Raw genomic sequence first — 24,398 nt, forward strand, 5'->3', positions numbered from 1 at the left:
AAATTATGCATGAGCTTTGGTCATGTGCTGAGTCAACAGAGCTACATTGGTGTAATTTATTAGATGATAGGCTGGATGCTATAGGGTGCTCAGAGCTCGGATCCAATCTTGACAGCCTGTCTCTGCAGTTAGTGGGCAACTGTTGAAAAGACGCTCCTGGATTATATGTTTCATTTGAAAGGGAAATTAGAGGCTCACCCCCAACCATTTCCTGCATTCGAGTCCTACTTGATTAAACTTTATCCAGAAATAAAAAGAACTCCAGTTCAGAATGGGAGCCTGGCCATTGAAATCCTATACTGGCAACTGGTCCGGTGGAGGAGTAGCTCAGCAGGCCTGTAGTGGCGTGTTGCTGAATCTGTTAAGCATTTTATGTTACCATGCCACCTCACAATACAGTTCAGAAAATTCTATCTCCACCCTTTATTAGTCATAAAAATCTGATTGTTAAGGGTATCTTGACCTTATGCATGCTTACTGATTAAGTATTAATCATCAACCAGGTTTCTTCATATATCTATGCAGCCCGGAAGATCACCAGACAATTATTATCTGAAGTATGCACTGTTAAAGGTAGTTGAACAAAAAGCTAGTACATCCTTACCTTCTGCATTTCTGCACTTTGAGTCATTTATACCACTGCTCAACATGTACTATTTTATCCACCACTGCATGATTATAGTACTGGTTACTCCCTTTCAAAAACGGCACTTGCACCTTATGGCGATCCATTCTACAGTAGGGACTGCAGAATACTATGTGCATATATACTACTTGACTTTTCTAATAATAGCACATGCACTTTTCCTTACTTTAGTAGCTGCTATCCAATGTAGGACTGTATCAGGATGGCACACTAGATGTGTTTTACTGATGTCCAAAACTACCAGCATTTTGCAAATATAGTTTGCATGTCATAAGCGGAACAAACATTTTTATGTGTAAGGCATCAGCATTAGCATGTTATCTCTTAGCTTTTATTGTGAATTATGTTTCTTTATTTTTATAAAAAAGAGACTGATAGGGTGCAAAATTATACCAATTTGTAGGCCGAAACAAAGTTGAAATTAAACTACTACTTATGATTCAATACTATACAAACACACAGCAGTGGCCTGGACTGGAATGCCTTATTCTTAACTAACAGACCTCTCACACTATTACAGTCCCCTTTCAGCTCTGCTTAGTCTCTCTCAGCAACTCAAGTTTAAAAGATCCACCATAGCGTCCATTTCCTTTAAAGTCTACCTTAACCCACCACTGGAGCTTATATCCATCTGCAGCACTTACTTCTAAAATCTGAGAATCCATCCGATCTGGATTCCTGCACCATCTACCAATGCATCCAAGCTTCTAAGCATTGGATGCTAATGAATCACCGAAAGCACATTAAAATCAGAAACAATAGCCTTTGTTTAATGGACCACATAACACTCATCCACCATCCAGCAGAAACAGCCTGGTCAGCTGCAAAACAAATTAGAAACCTAGTTTAATCATTGAAGTAAATTTCTCCTCAAACCAGCATCTATTACCTTACCTTTCTTCGACAACACATGCTTATGTACAGTGTCAGTGCTGTGCCATGATCACAACACTTCTTCAAAACATACACACCTCACCCCTTTAGTTGATGTCTAAAGACAAATTTCCACTTCAGCTTTGCAACCTGAAACGGTGTCCAGGAATCAGATTCAAATCTATGCGCAAAGTCCTCTACTGGTATGAAGTACTAGGTAAAAGTCCATCCAGCTATTTTTATTTTATCTAAACCAACCAGCAATCACTGTTCATTATAGAAGATGGGTGGAATGATGGGAAGAATGTGTAAAGATAGGGCAGGCTGGTGCATATTTGCCCTGACATGGCGAATAACTTGGACATTGTTCCCTAAACCTCCCTTACATTAAGCAGGTTAAAATCCCCAAGAATAAAATACACAGAGGGGTGGCAAATTAAAACGTTTTAATATTCCAACCAAAGATGTTCCTCGACATGTCTTAACCAAATTTAACACTGGCTCTAGAAGCAGCACCGACAGGACTAGAAAGAATTAGAGAGGACAGATCACTGAAACAGAGCATGTGTCTTTGGAACGACAAAGAAGCCGTTCAGGTTCTTAGCTAAGTTAATAGGAATATGCTTAGAGGGAGAAAGCACCAGCTCCAAGAAACAATCAGTGATGTAAGGCGTTAGTCAACAGGCAAGACTGGTAATATGAGCTACACTCCCAGCACTAGGGCCACTAACAGTGACAGCATGTCACAATCAAAACAATTTTGTGTGCTTCAAGCTCAGAGATCTGAACATCCAAATTGTGTGTCACTTCACACCTCTGACAACTACCTTGAGGAAAATATACCAGAAGAAAAGATCTTTTATCGAAGACAGTTCACAATGCATGTTTTCCAAGATTCACAGGGAAGGGACAGGAGTTCCTTTTGTCAAAATATATGTTCTGCTGCCCACGTGCGAAGGCAAAGCAGGAGCTTACTATAAGTCAGTACGTTTTATTTTATTCTTTAAGTTCAGTGGCGAGCAAAACTAAACAATACGTGTTGCCCAGAGCCTCAATGTTAAAGCAAGCCTATGGACAGAGTGGGAATAAGGAAGGAAATAGTTCATCAATCACAGTGCAAGCAGCAGGACATTAATCAAGGAGAGGCAATTATTACTTGGTCCATTCTCCAAATGAAAAGTGAAGCCAAAACACGCTGGACACAGGTGTGTGGAATTCCTTTGGTTGACGCGCAGGACATACTGTTTGGGGGCAAGGACAACAAGTTTTCAGGTTTATATTGTCCTTTGGACATGTAGGGCTAACTTCCAGCAGCACAAACTCTTTCGGTGCCAATTTACAGTATCGCAATTTTTGTTTCTTCTACCAATGGTTCATTAGGGTGAGCACTCTAAATACGTGTTGTGAGCTTTGACTGCACTAATGACAGTGGGTCAAGTAATAAAAAAAAGAAAAAAAAACATGTATACATGTTTAGAGTCTAACAATATGAGACTACGTATAATGCTCCCAGAATGCGCTCTGATTAGATGCAAATATTTTCAGAATCTTGAAAGCAAGACTGATTCTTTGTTTTCAAAACAGAATGCTCACAAAAAAATGCAACTAGGCAAAAAACAATTTGCTCAACTAATGTGAAATTTGTGGTACCATTTCTATGAAGCATTATTTAGTCAAATGTGTTGTTGCATTCTAGTATTTTCAAAACAATATTCATAATGAGAAGTTGATGTAACCCATTTCAACAAGATTATGAGAAATGTGATAATAAACAAGCATTGGCAAAGACACAGGTGGTCAGTCTTTTGTTTTTGTCAAAACACGTGGTGTTTTGACATGGCTTTTGAAATACTTTATTGTTGTGGGAGCTGCTGGGCCCTCAACTATTGCAACAAACATTGACAAAAAGCAAATATATTTTTTGGTCTCAAGAAGCCCACATTGCCATAGTAGTTCATGGCACTGAACAAAACTAGTGTGTGCACACAAATATGCTCCTTGTGGAAGAGCAGATTACAGTCATTCACACTGAAACCAGCCAACAGATGACTAGAGAGAGATATAATGTTAACAAAAACAAACTGTTTTGGTTAATGCCAGACTTAATTAGGGGGGCAATTATTAAAGAAAGTCACAAAAGTGCACCCATGGTATGTATCTTTGCAGTAGTGCAGATTTACATATTTCATTAATTTACAAGAATTTATCGACCTAGACCAGGAAATCTTATTTCTAGAAAATATTTGGGAACTGTATTTTAGAAAGACCAAATATGCATGTGTCGATTTGCTGAACTGAAAATCCATTGAGAGTATACAAGTTCACTTTACCTCCAACTACTTTTTTCCCAATCCTGGAAGAAGTTTTACTTCAGACCCTTGTCAAGAGTAAATTTCCAACCTCTCTCAGTATGGAAAAAGATTAGGGAAAAACTGGTGAAAACCCTTAAAACATGCAAACTAGTAGGTTTGCACAGGCTCAAAAGGGCATTTCAACTATTGCTTACCACTACCTCCAGCCCAAATAAGGAAACTGCTAGTATTCAAGCCCTACTACAGTATTAGCCCTAGCATAGCCAGAGAGGTGTTGATCAGATCTCTTAAATAATTATATTGCTGCCACCATTTGCCACGCACTACATGAGACCAAAGGGACAAGTAGATTTTTTTGTTTTTTTTTACAGGACAAGCAGAATTATGAAGCAACCTGTCCCATTGACAAGTAGGTATTTTATTACATTTCACACCCCTGTGAACAATTACGAGGCAGCAAGTAAGAATGGCAATAAAGCAAGCAAACGGGTGGGCTACAAGCCCATTGTAGAAAACAATCTCTATTGTGAGAGCGCATGCGCTGTTGTACGAGATGTAAAAAGACAAAGCTCACAGCAATGTCCCTTAGCGGCAAGCCCAGCAAAAAATCAAAAATGTTTGATGTTAAAATTATACTGGCTTGTACCTGCTGCAAACAAATCATTAAACTTTAATGTAACAAAACACAGAACACAAAATCACAAATATCAGATGTCCCTAAAGTGACTTTGAATCAGAAGCTCTTCAAACAGTAGAAAATGTTATAGTGACCAAACTTGTAACTGGCTCAGGGCATGGGACAGAGGCCCTATTTGGAGGTCAGACCAAATTTGGAATACTGATGCTCTAGAGAGGTAGTTTTCCAGCTCCATCTCCATCTTCCATAAGAGGGCATCTAAATACTTTTCTACTGACCTCCAGAGTCAGGAAAGCCAAACAGGAACTCTATTAGTAAGAGTTTACTATTCCCTTTAAAAGCCTTAACAAGAGGAGTTTTTTTTTTTTTAGTGCAAGCCTTACCTTTTAGGAAACATGACCAATGAGCTTCTCACCATTGTAAAAGCCTTCCTTCCTGGGGACTGTGTGTTTGATATATGCAATCTTCAAATATACATATATTCTTTGTAGCAAGGACCAATTTGCACTGTAAAGCACTGTTCGTTTCTATAAATAGAAGCTGCAAGAGTAATGAGTTTCTTCGAACTCGAAAAAGACCAGACGGTCGAAACGCGTCGTTCGTTTTATTTTTCCAGCTTGAACTTGAAATAAACGTGAGAATTATCACCCCTAATGGAGTGCACTGCTAATTTTTGATTAAAAACATTGTTTTGGGTTGGCTCGCCTCAGCAGTAGCACCGGTAATTGGAGCGCGGTGCCTTTTCTGAGCCTTTTTGTTTTTCAAATAAATATATATATATATATATATATATATATATATATATATATATATATATATTTCTTTTTTTTTTTTTACACAGGAGGTTAACAATTGCTAATTGAGCTGGATATTATAGTCAACAGGGCCAATTACTCTTAAATGCATCCCATTTTTCAGTATTCCAAGATGCACCATCTGAGACCATCTTTATTACAGTGCGCTTCTTTTTCCAAATTATTTCCCTTGACTGCATTTTTTTCCTCATCTTGAACTGGTTATTGTATCCTTCATTTACCTTTGGGGCGGATGTTGACAGATAGGCATTACAATGAACTGCGGCATAGTGCAAATGTGGTACTACACAATTAAACATTCTTTTAAAAAAGATGGAAGCTCCTGGTTGTGTCAGTTATTCTCCAAAATTCGTCCAGGTTGTCCGTCCCCCTATTAGGCTCAACTAACAAGGAGATGAGCCTCTCCCACAAAGATGCACATTTTTTGTTGAACTTGGTCAGCTCATATTTTCCAGAAGCAAGATATTTCCAAAGCACCCACATAATCTGTACCTAAATTATTTTCGAAAATATCGTAATATTTGAGGGGGACCATCTTATCCGAGAACTGGCAATAATATCCTCCACTGCATTGCACCTGCGCTATCAGCTACCAGGGAACAATTGTCACTTTCAGGGGAAAGCAAATCCAGAACTGAAAATTCTGGCTAAATATTATTGCATTAAAGAACAAGTTAATTACCTTCAGTAACAAACCTCATAGGGGATACTCTAGCTGTAGATTCCTTACCATGTGAATCAGACTGTATCCCGAAACTCAAAAAGCAGTGCTGGTGAGTGTCAGTAAGTCGTTCTGTTCCGGAAGTGATGAACAGATCAGCAAATAAGCACCATTCATGTGCGCAGACGTAAGTTTCTTTGATACGCTTGTCCGCGCACTTAGATGAAGAGACCAACAGAAGATTGGAACAAGTGTGCAGGTTCTGAAATGAGGACTTTTTCCGATGGAAAAGGAGACAAGTCCACAGAACGCAGAGGTGTGGACTCTGCAAGTAGACAGAATAACCTCCTGAAAGAGCGCTACTGAAGGTAACGTGTCCTTCTGATGGATAATTAAAACCGCCGATTCCTCACCTTGAGAGCAGATAGCAAAGCAGTACCTCTCAAGGTGGTAGTTATGTGGAGTGGTTCAGAACAAGTCCTGCAGGACCAAACAGGCATAATGCCCTTCACATCAGACTTCAATCAATAAGTATTTGTGGAGCGCAGCTTGTCAACCGTGAGGGTACCCAGGCACTGGGTTGCTGGGCTTAGTCGAAGAACCAGGGCTTGAGTTTCTTCCTGAATTCCATTAGAGAGTGATGCTCATAGGTGGAGGGGGGGAGAGGGGGGCGTTCCAGGACTTGGTGGTGAGAAGAGAGAAGGAGCATCCTCCGCTGCGGGATTTCTGTGTCAGGGAGTCTTCTCTCAAGCCAGTAATGCTTGGTGAATGTGTACAGTGAACAGCATGTAGCAGCATAACAGATATCCAGGGCAGGCACTTCCTATTCCATAGCAGTGGTAGCACTCTTGGTAATGAAACCAAAGCCTTCTTAAGGCTGCTTCTCAGCAAAGCAAAGCTCTAGCTAATTACAGAAACTATCTGTCAGGAGATGGTCTGTTTCTGCACTGCCAAACATTTGCCCTTCTTTTCACCAGAGAACCGTATAAAGAGCTGATTGTCCACCAGATGTCCCTTGGTACAATCAATGTAAAACTCAGTCGTCTGTTGGAGTGTAAGCATGAGTCTCTCCCTCTTTTGAGGGATGAGGTGGAGCAAAGAAGGTAGGAAGAATGATTGCTTGTCTGCATGAAAAGGCATCACCACATTGGGTAGAAATGCTTCTCGAGTCTGTACCACCAGTTTGTCCAGAAAAAAGGTGGTATAAGGAGGCTAGACCGAAAGGGGCTGAGGATCACTCACAAAGCGGGTCTATGTTATCATAACTAGAAAAAAATGTAATTTGAGAAGGCAGAATGGATAACTGCGATGTTGGCTCGAAAGGGGTCACATGAGGAAAGAAAGGACCAAATTCAAGTCACACTGTGGCATCACAAAGGGTTTTGGCAGAAACCTTTTACAAGACGCATCATTATGGGTGAACTGAACAAGGAAGGCTAGTCTAGCAAACGTGAAAAGGTCAAAAGGGCCGACAACTCCTTGCTTGGCTAAAGACAATATAAAGAGCAATACATCAGACAGTATGGCCTGCAAAGCGGGTCCATCTGGCGGGTGCCACACTGTGCAACAAACCTATATCAGCATACAGTAATTTCATGGACAGATGCCTGGTTGCAAAGATCACATTAACAACCTCAGGAAGAAGGTTGAAGAAGATAAACTGCTGCTAATCTATCTCCAAGCATGGAGGAACAGACTGCAAGACCTGCTGCTGCAACGGAAGATCCTCCTGAAGCAGCAGCCTGATTGGCAGACAGATGCTCAGGCCCAGATGTTCCCTGGCAAATCTAGAGGCACTAGGATGACTTTGGTCTGGTCATTCCTGACCTTCTCTAGAACTCAGCGCAGGATAGGCAGAAGTGGGAAGGCGTACAGGAGTGCCACCCTCTATTGCAGGCCCAATGATTATGGTAGGAAAAGCCTTTTTTGGAAATTTAAAACGTACAAAATTGTTGACAATGTGCATTTTCTGCAGTGGCAAAGAAATCGTGGCCGAGTTCCACACATTTCAGGAAGATGCCCTGCACCACATCTGTCTAGGAGTAACCAGCATTCAAGATCAACTAAGAGTCAACAATTGGACCCGTCTGCCCTAGTGTTTAAAGATCTCACCAAGTAGTGTCCCATGAGGAAAATGTCCTGATGGCTCAAAAGGCTCCAGAGGTACAAAGCCTCCCGGCATAGACCCATGAACACCGCCTTGCTTGCTGCAGTACCAACATATACATTTGGAGGCAGGAGTCTGCCGGAAACCAGATTCCTCTGGTCTCCATCTGTCCCACAGAGCCTCCCCAACCCCATAGTGATGCAACTGTCACCACTGTCAAGTCTGGCTGGGGTAGAAAGAAGGGTCCGACGCTGGTCCAACTGTAGTTGAGCACCGACCATTACAGATCTTTTGCAGGCTCCACCAACACCTGTACTGAATCCCACAGGCATGGTTGGGAAGCAAGATGCAGAAAGCAAGCAGGTCAGGATGCCTCAGAGCCATCCTCACCGAGACCGGGGACAAAGGATGAAACATCTGGATCATAGCCTGAATGCCCTGGAATAATTAGTCTTGAGGAAAGACCTTAAAGCTTAACATACCCAAGATGGCTCAGATGAAAGGGAGCCTCATTGAATAAATCATATGTGGCTTTGGAAGTTTGATTGAAAACCGCAATGATGTTAAGGGGTTCGTTGTCATCTAGAGGTGGTCTGCGACTCACTGTGGCAAGCCTACATTCAATGGCCAGTTTTCAAGGTCGAGAAAGACTAGCACTCCTGACCGCCGAAAATAGGGAGTGAACACTGTATCACCATTCTGGTAGTCACAAAAGGGAGCATACGTGTGGCCCACTTTGAACCGCAACACCACCACCTAGTCTCCAGGATCCAGGGAAGAGGGAACCTGGGTCACCATGAGCATACTGAATTTTTCCTTGCATTGAGAGGATGAAGTTTGAGACTTACTGAAGACTTTGACCACAATGTTGCTCTACCGTAGAAACAACTGCAGGAGTGGGAGTGAGTCTGCACACTCTACATTGTCCTGAATGCGACCAGCACGGAATGATGTAGTGCTTCACAACAAAGTTTCATCTCACGTTCACAATTGGCTTTTGGGTTCATCTGGGTGCAGTCACAGAAGGTCATGGCATCGTGAACCAACACCAGAGATTCTTATCCAACACCGGATTCTTATGTGAAGGGGCAAAAAGAAAGGAACAGATGTGCGCTAGTATGGATGGCGCATGCATGTGGCTCCATTTATCACTTCCAAAGTGGAACTGCGTTGGTGCAGAGGTATACTAAGCCACCCACCAAAGTGCAGGAGCACTGCTTTTTGAGTTTCGAGATAGATTCTGGCGCCTGGGGACATTCATAAGGTGAGGAATATGAAGTTAGCAGTATTCATCAGATGTTTTCTGTAGCAATCACGCCACATTTGCAAAATAACTAAGGTTTTGCTAAACATTCTAACAGTGCAACAATACTACTTATAGCACATCTGATCTTTCAATATTATATTAATAAATCTATGATTTGTCAACAAAACACTCATCTATATTAGGTGGCATATGGATTGATAACAGACTTGCAGACCTTTCAGTTAAGATTCTCTAACAAGTTAATAGCAGGGACACACAAACTTGTAATTAAGCCATGTATGTACATCAGTTATGTTAAAATTAAAATACTGTTAGTTATATGACAAGTATAATACCTACCACATTCAACAAATTGGCTGAAGCGCATCACTACTAAAGACACCCACAGTTATCCAGTGGAAAGCAGCTATTATTGTGATTAAACTCTGTAGGAAAGTGGAATATTGTGCGGTATGGCTGGGTAGCCTTACCATGTAATGTTATCACAAAAGATGGTTCTTGGATTCAGACTAAAACCCTTAGCTCAGTCTTGGTAGAGTGGCAAAGAGCAGTCAGCTTTACTAGAGCAACATGTTAAGCATTTCAGTTACCAACATGGATGATAGCTGACACGACTTGACAGATATCAGACACACCGCTTGTTTTTAATCTCACCAGCAGTCACCACGAATAAAGGTGCATTACAACACAGGTGACTGATTAGGGATTTTATATTTTCTGTAGTACAACTGGATCCCACTTCTATCCAGATAATCTTTATCTCTGCACTCCTTCAGAGTTCTTTTAATGGCGAGGTTGAGTCCGTCCAGGTGGTACTATCCTACCTGGATGGGGCTAGGTGGTCAAATGATGAAGCATGACACTATATACTGTGCAAGACCACCTAGTCCGTAAGGAGAAATTCCCCTCCGGACTGCCACATTCAGCACACAAACAAATCCCGAAGTTTGAGATATACAGAGGGTCCAGGGCAACTTGCTTGCACTTGGTACCCATAAAAACACCCCATACTCCTTGTGTACTTGGTTGTGTATGTTGGGGAGACATTAGGCGTCTTGGTTTTTTTTCCTCTCCCCTCCTCTCCCTTTGTGTTAAGATACTTTCATTTTCCTTATGCTGCTAGAAAAACGTTTGCATGTGTAGAAATACATTCTGATTATTATAGTCAACGCTAACCACTGTGTTGTAGTCCGAATTTGGGTTTGTGTTTCTCCAGACCAAGCACTCTTAAAGAATGCCTACCAGTGTGGATGGCATGTGAATCCTACACCTTGTAGTCCCCAGTAAAGTGCTCCGACACCCTACACTGGTATGAGATGTGCTATAAAACAAATTAATTATATGTGAAAGAGAGGCTATGGAGAGATGAGGGGCCCTTATGGTTTTACTTCCTTTCCACACCAAATATTAATGTGAAAAAGCTTTCTCAGATCTTACGAATCAAAAAAATGAAACAGAAATCGCTGGGGAAATGTTGAATCTGACCTGAAGACTTAGCTTTCCTAAATAAAACTAAACATTAAAAAGTCAGTCGCAGAGATGTAGGGCCAACCTTCCCGTTAAAGTTTTGGATAATTTTTCGATTTTTTCTCTGCATAAAATAATTATATTTTTCGAAATTAGAGTATTTTTTGGTCCGTAATTGCTTGTGTATTTTTGTGAATTACTGTTTTAACATTTGAAATTTAAATCATACAAATTGCTTGGGAGTCCCCGGCTTCCAGTAATGATTCAGTGGGCGCCCTTAGGTGTCAAAAGGTTGGGAACCACTGATCCAGAACACAGCTGCCAGACAGAACATCAACCTGCCCAAGAGGACCCTGATTACCCAGAACCTGAAGGACCGCCATTGTCTCCCGATCCAAAAAAATATGCCACTTCAAGCTCCTGACCCATGCCTACAAAACCCTCCATAACCAAGGACCCTCCTACATGAGCTACCACCTTCACCCCCAACAACCGACCAGGAACCTCTGCACGGCACACATCACCCTCACAAAGATACCACACTTATGTCGCTGCAGCGCAGTAGGACGCTCCTTCTTCCACCTCGTTGCCAAAGCCAGGAAGGACCTCCAGCTCCACACCACACCCTCGCTGACCCACTTTAGAAAGGGACTGAAAACCTGGCTTTTCGAATAAACACCTGCAGCAAGCACCTTAATACCCGCTCAGGTGACAAGCTGTGCTATACAAATAACATCTGATTGAGTGATTGATATACCACCTTGTATATCTCATTTCCTGCCTGTCCAAGAGCAAATGTGCCTAAGAAGAGCTGTTGCCTCCACTGGAAGTCAATCCTGATGCTCATCAGAAATGGTGCAACCTTTGAAGCTCAACGGTCTGATGTGCCTGCTTGGGAGAAGGGAGGTGTGACCTCCTTCCTGCCCAAGCCTTTCTTGGCGCCTCCTGGGAGTAATCACACTGCCTCACAAGAGGTCCGAATCTTGTCTTGGCTGCAGCAGGTGCAGGAAAGTGCAGACTAGTCGGAGCACAGAGAAGCTGCAGCAAACAGGTAGGCAACCTCTAAAGTCACCACCAGGGTGCATGCCACATCACCCAGGGCACGAAACTCATGGCAGGATTGAAGGCATACTGTTTGATTGGAGCTGCCAATCTTGTGGGTGCCTGGTCGGCAGCCCATGATCCTATGGACCGCTAACACTTATAATAGTTTCCAATGGGGAACGCCACTATATGGACATATGGTCCTTGCACTTGTATGTTTACATCTTTAATATAATGCACCCTGCCTTCTGGGTGAGAAGTCCTACCTTGGGGTTGCCTGACATAGGCAGTGCATTTGACTGTGCCACACATGGTGAGAGCAGTCAATTTCTAGCAGCTTGCACTGCTCCCAACCTTCAAAATTGCACGAGTCAAACGTATTTCGGTGTCATGCATAAACAGATCCTAACAAACAAGATAACATTCCTAAGTATACAGAATGTCTCTAGATTCACACCACTGAATCTCCAGCATTAGGGGTCTAGGATGGTGGGCCAAACCACAGTCTGCAATGGCAGGCATTCAGTCAGCAGTTTGCTTGCAGATCTGCAGTCTGCAATGGCAGACTTGCTGTCAGCAGTGTGCCTCAGTCGCCCAGGGTGGCACAAAACAGAGCTGCAGCCCTGAGGACCCCTTTGCCACCTACACCCTAGGTACTCTTGGTACCATGTACTAGGGACTTATAAGAGGGTAAATTATTTGCTAATTTAGGATTACCAAGTCAAACTTTACAGTTGTGGGAGACAGCGCACGCACTGTTGCCAGAGCAGCAGGCTCCAGTGCACTATCGGAGTCATAACAATCAGCATTTGGGGCAAACGTCGGGGGTGACCATAAAAAAGGGGAACTTTCTTACTGATTCAAATCAGAGCAGGGGTCTTAGTGATTAGATCCAAACAGAGTCCCTCTTTACCCATTTGCTGCCTTACCCAAACTGCTGATCTTTCTCACTTGATAGACTATATTCCCATAGGTGACAGCCATAACATACTTCCTTTTCAGTAGCTCCACCAACCCTGGATAGAATTAAAATGTTCAAACTGACAGCTGTGGATAGTATCGTAGGGGAGAGTATTTTCAACAGAGTACCAGAATGTAATATGCTATTGTCTTTTACCAAAGTTAAGGGTGGAGAGTCTTGAGATGTTCAGGATGCCCATCCTCTCCCTCAACAACGTTAATTATTAAATTGTACCCTGCCCTCTTTCACAGGTGGTTTAAGTCATGGCAAATGTTCACGTATATTTGCTTTTAAAAAATAGGTGTTTAACCAAATCCAGCATGTTCTGGATTAAATTTGAAAAGCAGGGTGTAAAAAATTAAAAAAAAAAAAAAAAATCATAACAACAACATAGTCTGACTATTTGACTATCGGGAAAGGCATTTCCCCATGTAAAGTAATTGGTATATGCGATCTGTGAGGCAGTAAATACGTTCTCATGCCAATTTAGCTGCACTGTGGTAATAAACTTTGCACTTCATTAATAAATGTGGGAATGTGTGGTTATTAATGTTAGTTGTTCTAAATAACACGTCATTGGAACACATTTTCTAGAGAATGGCATACACATATATACAAACACAATTATAACTATGTCAGCATAAACACTCAGGAAGACTCCATGTCTTGTGTTATGTCAGACTACAGCTGAAACCTGACGGACTTAAACCGGTAAACCAGGTTAAATGTGAGAAACAAAGTCAATTAATATAGTCTCAGTACTTAGATTATCAACATCACCTCCCAAACCATGTCAACAATGCTTTGGAACACTTTTTACTCCAAGATATCAATACATATGTCTAAAAGTTTCTTTTGAAAGGAAGAGACCTGAAAATCAGTGCATGGATTCGAAAACATCAGGGGAAATCCAAGTTAGTAAGCTGCTATAAGCACTCAACACAACTTTACTAAGAAATCAATCATGTATGGTCTCTGAGTAACTAAGTCAAATAATCTAAGCATCGCTTCTTAGTCTACTAATACTCCAAAAAGGTAAAAACAATGTTCCTGCAAAGATACTTCTACCGAGACATCAGGACAAAAGAAACAACGTACCCAGTATTTTTTAAAGAATGGTGGTATATACACACTTCTAGAAAAGTAAAACAGTGCTTAGAAGGACCCTTGAATCATCCACAGTAAGTGATTCTTATGGTGTTGAATCTGCAGAAAGAAGTATTCATTATAGGAAAAAGTCATTTACCTTTGGTAACAAGTTTAGTCGATATTTCATCTTTCTACATATTGCTCACCTTATAAATATCCCCAAGGTGCAAGATTGGGAAAGCCATAACTTTTCAGCACTTCCAGGTGGAGTCACATAGCTTTAACCACAGCTTCAGACGGCCAGGATGTAAGGATATCTGAACAGAAGCATGACGGTGCACTTGCTTCAGTTTCTGGGAGTATAAACTACAGCAGCACTAACAGTAAACAAGATATTGCATGTCTGGAATCTCATTAATACGGATACTAGCTCTGTGACAAGGAGGGCGGTCAATGAGGAATCTGGAGGAAAATATATTAGCCACCAGAAAATGTGTTACTAAAGTAGAGTAGTTTTTTTTTTTTTTCCTGCAGGTTTCCCAAGCCCACAGAAAGTTGACCATCCAGTGCCTGTCATGTGTGGTCAATGTAATAAGATACAGCATGTCTGGTCTAGTTTGAGCAGTCTTCTATTCCTTGACGGAATGAGGAGAAGGAAACCAGTATGGAAGAGTGATAAACTGAAGCAGGTGAAAAGCAAACAAACTGAGAAAAAGGGAGGGCAGTTACGAAGGACTAGTTTAACGGGAGAGTGCACAGCGAAAGATGGCAGGACTGACTAGACCTGAAGTTCACTGATCTTATGGGGCGAAATTATTGCCACAAACTAAAAGATTTTATCAGGCACCGTGTGAAATGGGTCAAATGGGGTAATTAAGAGGAAGGTTAAAACTAAATTTCAATTTGGTATGGAACAGCAGAGTGAAAAAACAAAGCGCAAATCTTTCAGAAATCAATCCACTAGGCTGGAGATAGAAGGTGGATAGAGCAGCCTAACAGGGTTTTAAAGTGGAGACAACCAAGCCCTGTTCGGCACAATACTGCACAAATTATAAAACATCCAAAAAAAATGGAACCACAAAGGATCCAAACCTTCAAAAATGCACGAGTCAAACATATTCCAGTGCCATCCATAAACAGATTTTGAGGAGTGAACCCTAACAGGAAAGACAACATTATGTAAGCATATAGAAAGCCTCTAGATTTGCACCACTACATCTCCAGCATTAGGGGTTTGGGATGGAGGACCCTGCTGCTAAAGCAGATCCACCTAGTACGGGGGAGTAAGTGGAGGATCAGCAATGAGTTTCAAGAGATGGGAGAACCAAATCTTGCTTACCCAACATGCGGCGATCATGTCAGCTGTGCTCGATCCGCCCGCAACTTCTGCAGAACTTCGAATAAAGCAGAATCGCAGTGACTCTAAAACTTATTGAACTCAAAGATACCCCCCTGGGAACCATTTGGGAGATGCAAGAATGGCACAAAATCAATGACAATTCCTGGCCAGAGCTGTCAAGAATTGATCCACGCTTGGACACCCCATTTTGGGGAAGATCTTGACATTCAATGTGGGCTTGATTTTCCACTCAAGTACATCTATTGAGAGACAATTCAGTAAACCCCACACTCACAATGAAGGTGCCAGGTAGTTACACAACACTATCGCCCAGCACCACAAGTGACAGGCCCCCAAAATCCAAGATCCCACACCTCCCTTATGAACTATGAACATCTTGTGCTCCCGATTTTAGAAAAGCAGGTTCACAGGGAAGACTTAGCACTTAGTAAGAAAGTCAAGTAAACAAACCGTACACTTCTATAGTGCTATATATATTAAACACTGATGCACACTGGACTGACACTGCGGTGGTTAAAGAAAGCATATACCAAGACTGACCAGAAAACAAGTGATGCTTTAGGAGAGAGTTAAACTTAAATGAGAGTAATCCTACTGTCAAGGAACTAAATAATGATGTGTCACAAATTAGTCGACTAGGAAGAAATTGTGACCACCTGTTTGAAACTGCTAGAAGTGGCAGCAGTGAGCCACAAATTCTCTTTTGAGGCAAGAGAATAATATATTCCTGGAAGTAGCAGAAGGACTACTGGGCAACTTATTAATACATTTGTGCATTAGGCCTAGGCGCTCTACTTTGACACCCTCTTTTATTGTATCTGGCATCAGCGACATACTTTTGGGTGCCCCGGTTAGTTAAAAGATATACTAGTATTCTAGGCCACCTCTCACTGCTGGAATACTTTTGGTGATGCTTAGAAGTTAGCTTCTGAATAGTTCAACCCACAATAATCAGCTGATTTCGCCATCATTTGTAGATGAATGTAAAAGGTGATTGAGAATTTTCAGGTACATGAACATATGGAGGTGCATATTCTTGGTTGCATAAGAAAGCTGCACTCTAATGGACATATGTTTCTACAGGAAGACTCCAATCTCTTGGCTACTGCAGCTCTCCTTCGTTTCACTAGAATATGCATGATTTTGTTCTTTGTAAAATTATTAAGATCGGCGAAACGGAGTATTGCTTGTGTATTGTCTGGTCCATCATTTAACATATCATCCAAACACTGCCTAGATTCCACTGGTTAGGAAATGTTTACTTTTGTGCGACATTTAGTAGATCCCTTAAGACTTCTCACCGCAAAACAAACCTGTGTTTAGTAAAAGAAGAGGATCACTTTAAACAGTCAGAACTTCCTTTAGTCATAATTGCTTCCGCAAGAAGGTGGTTTAGATCAGCACAGCTAGAAATGTTACACTCTGTCCAGACAAAATTAAGATTGATATAAAAGCGTTCTTCCAATGTATTGAGATCTCAAACAAATTACATAAGGATTTCTTCAGAAAAAATACAAAGGGGAGCACACAAGCTCTATTCTTTCTTTACTGTAGGCAAGGAAAGAAAAAGCAGTGGTTGGGCATTTCTACAATGTTCACTACTAAAGTATTTTGTTTTGTATTGTAATTAGTATTAATGACTACAGTGCTACGAGACCCAGCTAATGGCAGAATGTGCTATCAACATGCCAATGGCCTAACCTAACCAACATATATCAGTTTTAACGGCTTTAAACAAAAGAACGTTTGGGCTAGTAATGATTCAAACGTAGATCGAGTGTGCAGCAGCCCGCTGAACAAATTAGTGCTTTACGAACTTGTGACCTGCAAATCATAAACGATCAAAGCACGCACACATCCCCCACAGAACTATCCTAGGAGATTTCGAAAATGTGGCCTGCAAGTGACTCAGTTCTGTTTAGAATGAAAATGTATCCAAAATATTACTTGACGACGCAAACAAGTGTTCAGTTTAAAGGACAAAAAGCACCTTTTGACTGTCTTTTGTTTTACAACACGTTTTTTCTGGAGAATCATATTAGAACAAACTAATTCTATAAAAATTATGCTTCACATACCTCAACCAAGTAATAGCACGAGCAATATCTAATCTCAAACAATCTGATAATACTTTCCTGGGGGTACTCCACAATTTGATCAACAGTAATAAAGAAGCCACGCCGACAATGTTCTCTAAAAACCCCACTTCATTTTCGAGTTACCTGGGCAGCAGAAATAGTTGGTGAGATTGTTAGTTAAAGTTACAACTTTGGTAATATTACTATCGTGGCAACTCGTAGGCCACAGGTTTGAAACTAGCTGTGGTTATTTCAGTTTCTCATTCTGTTGTGAACATACTGAATATGGTATTACACTTATTAACATTCCATCTACGACCTAAGACTAAATTATGATAAATTGCTTGTATAATAAAATTAACACTAGTTGCTGTGTGAGTGCGTGGGGAAAGAGGCATCTATCTATATTGGTGAAGAAAATGGAGCTGAAAATGGGTTTAAACTAAAATTGGCTTTACATTTAAATTTAACACATGGGCCACTCAGTTGCGCTCATTTGGGTGAAGACTGGGTTCAGGGCTACCTTGGCTCTCCATTACAGAACCACAGCCATGTCACTCCAAACGTGTACTTGGACATAATCTAGGCGAGAAATGCCGTAGTTCTTTTCTGTGGGTCTGTGCAGCAGCCAAATTTCACCACTTGATGGCACCACTAGGATGCACATACACAAAGAATAACTCCATTCCTGTTTAAATTCAGAGTTGAATTCAACAGCATACAACATTCTCCAGCCATAGGAACAGGCTGTCCTGGAGTGCCCACCTCATAGACAGAGCCACTCAATGGTCAGTCGGCCACATTTAAACTACGGCAAGTCACTTCCTTAGCATAACTAATGGGGGCTTAAAGTATCTTTATTCCCTAAGCATGCAAATATCTCGGAGCTACAGAGAACATGCTTCCTCTAGTCAAACAACTACAAGAAATATTGGCGTAGGAGCGCTAACGTACAGCTATTTCGTAATTTCGGAGAGCGTTGTATCTTCCAACAGTATTAGCACAGTACATATTCAGAGACGCCATGGTCACACATGAAGAAAAGCAACGAGAAGAGATAAACTTAAAACCCAAACCTTTCTGAATTCCAAGTCTGGTAATGGTGAACTGCAGAAGGCAGGGCCCTGTCTTAAATGCACAAAAAGGTAAGGATTTTACAAATTTTCCTTGCAGGGAATACAATGCAGGGTGGGTGTGCTCTGCCTCACCAACCTATACGATGAACAAAACATTCCAACTTCCAGTCACGTGTGCCGCCCTGCAGACAGGCAACCAACTCTTGCCTGCAAGGGAGTGAACAAAGCACAGTTGGATCTAAAATGGAAGGTTACTTACTGTAACGGCATCCGGGTTTTCTTCCTTAATTAACTTCTTTAACACAGATAGGTAGCATGATCCTTTCAGGCAACTCTAGAGTTAAAAATTGTGTCTGTTAGTAGGGTTGTGCCCGTTGCAGGGAATACTACGTGACCCTAACAGTATTACCTAAAAAATTATACTATTAACCACTTCTAAAAAGAAACCAAAATGTAAATATTTTAGAACTAATCCTTAGGAAGGTTAAACAACAGAAATCTGATAGCGAGACTACGGAAAAACTGGAGGTGGAAAGGTTTTAACACTTTTCTTAACCTTCATGTACCACCAAAGTACAAAAGCAGACAAACATGCAAAAGACACACTAAAACAAAAATTAAACCCCAGCGATAACGTTCTTTACAATTTAACATGACATTAGATCAACAAAGCTTCTGACAAACACCAGAATTAAAATGTTGGGCATCAATGGAGAGCACGCATTGGAGAGCGCGCAGTCACAGCTTTGCTTCAATAAGCTTTCATCAACATGCAAAACGTTTTGTGATGAGCAATAGTTAACACATGTGCCAGTCAACTAAACCAACCACCAGTCAGTGATACACTGAGGAATGCCCACAGTAACCAATGGAATAGGAAGAAATGAGAAGAGAACAATCGAAGGTGACCATGTAACTTAGCATAAGGATTTCAATGTTTAGACAGACTTTTGAGCTTTAGTTTCAATCATCTCAAAGCACAACATAGTCTGGGGGTTCCCTGAAGCCCTACAATCCCAATACAATTGGCACTGTTGAAGAGAGATTCTAGATTAGACTATTATCAGTAGTAGTATACAGAGATGTGTGTTGCTTCTCAGTTACTTGAGACCACCTGAAGAACCCTCAATATACAGCTACATGAGAAATAAGCAATGGAATGAGTCAAATAGGACGGGCTTCACGTGTATCGAAAGTCCTTTGACAAGGACATTAGTTCAGCAAGGAGTTATGTTAGAAAGGATGTTTGAATTTAGGAGTTTTCTTTGGGAGTTTCCTGAATCCTGACTAGCTGCATTTGGGTTTCATAGTGAGGCTGAGGACATTCACTGCTTATGATCCTACACTTCAGGGATCCACTTTGAAGGTCGACCTCTTGCAGGACTGCTGATGGATTTTGATGGGAGGTTTCGGGCTGGAGTGTAATGAGAGATCAATTTCTGCATGTATTTTGGGCCTTAACTCCAGTAAGGCTTATAGGGCCTTGAATTTAATCCTGGCTTCTACTGGAAACTAGAGGAGGTGGAAGGAAACCGACCGCTGTCATGGTTATGCAGAGATTTAGGAACTAAACTGCGTGCATCATTCTGAGGTATTTGTAGTCTTGGTATGAATTTCTTTGTTAGACAGTCTGTCTAGCAGTCCAGGGATGCCATGGTATGAGCTCGTTAGCTCCACCTGATAATCTGTCAGGAGAATTGGAAGTATTTTGCAAATTATTTTGCAAAGTGGGCCGCTGAAGATTAATACCTTTAACAAGTGCAATGGTTTATGGGGTTAACAAAAATTCTTAGACCTTTGTCTTTTTAGTAGGACTGCTGGCCCGGGGCAAGAGGAATTCCCCAGAGCTTGAAGGCCAGCTAAAAGATGAGGTGCCTAGCTCAGTATGCCACATTACAAGGATCTTGTATACACAGAAGCACATTGTTGAAATATGAGTTAATACTGGATGTCTGTCTAGCAGGAAGTGAATCTGAGTCATTCACAAGTGTATGGAATTAGACTGCATATTGGCCAAGCAGATGGGCCGGGGGGGGGGGGGGGGGGGGGGGGGGGACAAACAGCGGTTAGACAGCAAGCAAGAAAGGTGTGATCCTTGTGGGCTACGAGGGGCATGGATGATTCAAAGGCTCTAGAGTCTACATTTCTGGATGCTGTTAAGAAAATTAGATCTAACTCAGGACAATACAAATCCAGATATTTATCTCTTCATCCATGAAAGGGAACAGTTCTTTCTTGACACTGATCTTAAAGAATCTAAACCCAGACTGATAGCCATAGAGGAGCTGGTTCCGCTCAATGTACTCCAAGTTGTCTTGTTCCCTCCTTTACTATGATCTTGCTGAGAAACGATACATTAAACATTGGGCTGTAGGATGTCATGATGTGAAGAGTCGGCCATTTACCTCTTCATTTTTTTATTTGTATTTTTAGGAGAGAATGATGCTGGCAAGTTTCATTGGGGCAGGCACAACTCCAGAGTGAGCTGAGGCACATACTTCACGCGGTATCTGATTGAAGAATTTTGTGAAACACGTGGGTAAGAACAGGGTGGTGGGCAAATATAAGCTTTGGTCTCGATGGTTGGGCTCATCAACTATGTTCTGAAACAATCTGACTGAGATGAAGGCGGATTGTAACAGAGGTGAGGAAATGGGACACAGTGTAGTTCTGCAGTGATGGCGAGTGTGTCTTAAATTCTGGAAATTTTGGTGACAAAAAAATAGTAGTAGTTTGGATGCACATGGATGGCCTTATAAGGTATCAGTAATGATTCAATCATGGTAAATGTAGAAGATTTCCTAGGTTTTATTAGGGGCTTCATTGACGTTTTTGGTAAAGTAAGCCTTTTCTGCTCTGCTAATTGTTTTATTATAGTGTTTCTCTTAACAAATTGTATCTTCTTCAGAAATGGACTTGTGCCATAGCAGTTCTAGGTTTCAGCTGGACTGTTTGTCTAGCTATTTCTCTACTAAGTCACTTAATAATGCTTTGATATCTTGCTGAAATGTTTTAGGCTTGTCTTGAGACAGGATGTCTAAGCTTGTGTCATACTGAGGTAGAGACGACCTTGCGCATGTGTTCAGTGTTGCGCTGGCTCATACTGCCTGCACTACATAGCGCTATAATTGTATCAACGTTTTCCCCAGTAACCTTCAGCCTAAAAGGTAGTAAAGAGGAAATTGTTATTATAGGCGGTGGCTTTATAAATTAGATTTTTAAGACAGGTGGAGAGGAAATAAATATCCAACTAAATATACAGTTCTACCACTAAATTCAAAGATAGAGGGGAGAATGCGATGAGGCCTGACAGTGCATGCTGGGACAGCCATCTTCTGTGAAAAGCTTAGAGACTGCATAATCTGAGTGCAGCCTTTGAATTTGGTTCATCAACCCACTGGGATGAAGTCACCTGAAGTATGAGAAGCTGAAAGACTCACACCAGTTCAGACGTCATTACTTAATAAATTAGAAACAAATAATAATCCGAAAGCAGAACAATTCATTATTTTGTGACCAACCCAGTAGAAAAGGCAAGAATCCTACACATTTACATCAGTCAGCAAAAATTAAAGGCTATCTCCCGAAACGCAAACGATTTTTGAATCTATAATAATTTTTTTTAGCATTTGCATAATAATTCGTGTTTGTAAAATCATCTAGGGGCATTATGGTGCATTAACATTTTGCTATTAAATAACACTATCTGACAAACGTAAAAAGGTGATGACTGAATAGGCTCATAATAAACAATCTCTTTTACCAGTTTATATTTCGTGCATGTAATCCACGTTTTCTTTCAAGATGAACAAGTTACTTACCTTCATTCACCAATTATCTGGTAGAGACATTCTAGTTGCGGATTCCTTACCTTAGAATTTCCCCCAAGCGTAAGTCTGGATCCAGAGATTTTTCTTTCAGTAGTACCCGACAGACTAGACAAAAACAGCCACAACAGCAGAGAACTCTTCAGCATCGTCAAAGAGTTCTCCAACCCCAGCGCCAGCGCCGTCACGCCCTCACAGGATTTGTGCGAATCCCTCGCCACTTTCTTCCATCGCAAGATCAGCGACCTCCACGACAGCTTCGGACACCAGACCCAACCATACACCACTGAACCCGCTTCCCCGGACATCACCCTCAACAACTGGACCCACATCAACACGGAAGAAACCAAATCCATCATGAACTCTATCCACTCCGGCGCCCCTTCGGACCCCTGCCCGCACTTCATCTTTAACAAAGCCGACGACATCATCGCCCGCACCTCCAGACCGTCATCAACTCTTCTTTTTCTTCTGCTACCTTCCCCGAATGCTGGAAGCACGCTGAAGTCAACGCCCTACTAAAGAAACCTACGGCTGACCCAAGCGACCTGAAAAACTTCCGCCCCATCTCTCTTCTACCTTTCCCAGCCAAGGTAATAGAAAAGACCGTCAACAAACAGCTGACCACCTTCCTGGAAGACAACAACCTGCTCGACCCTTCACAAACCGGATTCCGAACCAACCACAGCACGGAAACCGCCCTCATCTCAGTCACAGACGACATCAGAACCCTGATGGACAACGGTGAAACAGTCGCCCTCATTCTCCTCGACCTCTCGGCTGCCTTTGACACCGTCTGTCACCGCACCCTAATCACCCGCCTACGCTCCACCGGGATCCAAGGCCAGGCCCTGGACTGGATCGCCTCCTTCCTCGCTAACCGCTCCCAAAGAGTTTACCTCCCTCCGTTTCGCTCAGAACCCACCAAGATCATCTGCGGCGTACCTCAAGGCTCATCGCTCAGCCCGACACTCTTCAATGTCTACATGAGCCCCCTCGCCGACATCGTACGCAAGCACGACATCATCATCACCTCCTACGCCGACGACACCCAACTTGTACTCTCCCTCACCAAGGACCCCGCCAGCGCCAAGACCAACCTACAAGAGGGTATGAAGGACGTCGCAGATTGGATGAGGCTCAGCCGCCTAAAGCTGAACTCTGAAAAAACGGAAGTCCTCATCCTCGGCAACACCCCGTCCGCCTGGGACGACTCCTGGTGGCCCTCGGCACCGCACCGACCCCCGCAGACCACGCCCGCAACCTCGGCTTCATCTTGGACCCTCTTCTCACCATGACCAAGCAAGTCAACGCCGTGTCCTCCGCCTGCTTCCTCACTCTCCGCATGCTCCGTAAGATCTTCCGCTGGATCCCCGCCGACACCAGAAAAACCGTGACCCACGCCCTCGTCACGAGCCGCCTGGACTACGGCAACACCCTCTACGCCGGGACCACAGCCAAACTCCAAAACCGCCTGCAACGCATCCAAAACGCCTCGGCCCGCCTCATCCTCGACGTACCCCGCAACAGCCACATCTCCGCACACCTGAGACACCTGCATTGGCTCCCAGTCAGCAAAAGGATCACCTTCCGTCTTCTCACCCACGCACACAAAGCCCTCCACAACAAGGGACCGGAAGACCTCAACAGACGCCTCAGCTTCTACGTCCCCGCCCGCCCCCTCCGCTCCGCTGGCCTCGCACTTGCTGCCGTCCCTCGCACCCGCCGCTCCACGGCGGGTGGGAGATCTTTCTCCTTCCTGGCGGCCAAGACCTGGAACTCCCTCCCCACCAGCCTCAGGACCACCCAGGACCACTCCGCTTTCCGGAGACTCCTAAAGACTTGGCTGTTCGAGCAGCGATAACCCCCCCTTTCCCCCCTAGCGCCTTGAGACCCGCACGGGTGAGTAGCGCGCTTTATAAATGTTAATGATTTGATTTGATTTGATACCCTTGTGTGGCGTTAGGTGGCGTTGATCGACTCCGCGTCAGTCACTGGCGTCGTGTTCACCGGACATGATGTCACAGGTGATATATAGGCACCACCCTGGCGCACTGACTTTTGTTTCTTTCACGACTTTCCACACCAGTAGCGCAGAGCTGTGAAGAACACAAACTCAGGTGTGCTGGAACTAGGGCCTTGACAGGGAATTCTCTGTCCCTAGAAATCAGTTGGCAG

The 24,398-nt window shown here is 42.6% G+C and overlaps 1 protein-coding gene across 5 annotated transcripts in view; it reads right to left on the minus strand.

Annotated features, from left to right (window-relative positions):
* ZNF652 (zinc finger protein 652) overlaps window positions 1-24,398 on the minus strand; it is a 292,555-nt gene that overhangs the window by 159,058 nt on the left and 109,099 nt on the right. For 4 of the 5 annotated variants that reach the window (XM_069237787.1, XM_069237788.1, XM_069237790.1 and 1 more), the window contains one exon: window positions 18,653-18,727. The exons of the other annotated variant lie outside the window; for it this stretch is intronic. In XM_069237787.1, coding sequence (XP_069093888.1) covers window positions 18,653-18,727 — 75 coding nt within the window. The remainder of the gene's footprint in view (window positions 1-18,652; window positions 18,728-24,398) is intronic. 5 annotated transcript variants of the gene reach the window in all.

Source organism: Pleurodeles waltl, chromosome 6, assembly GCF_031143425.1.
Source record: "Pleurodeles waltl isolate 20211129_DDA chromosome 6, aPleWal1.hap1.20221129, whole genome shotgun sequence".
In the NCBI taxonomy this organism is placed as follows: domain Eukaryota; kingdom Metazoa; phylum Chordata; class Amphibia; order Caudata; family Salamandridae; genus Pleurodeles; species Pleurodeles waltl.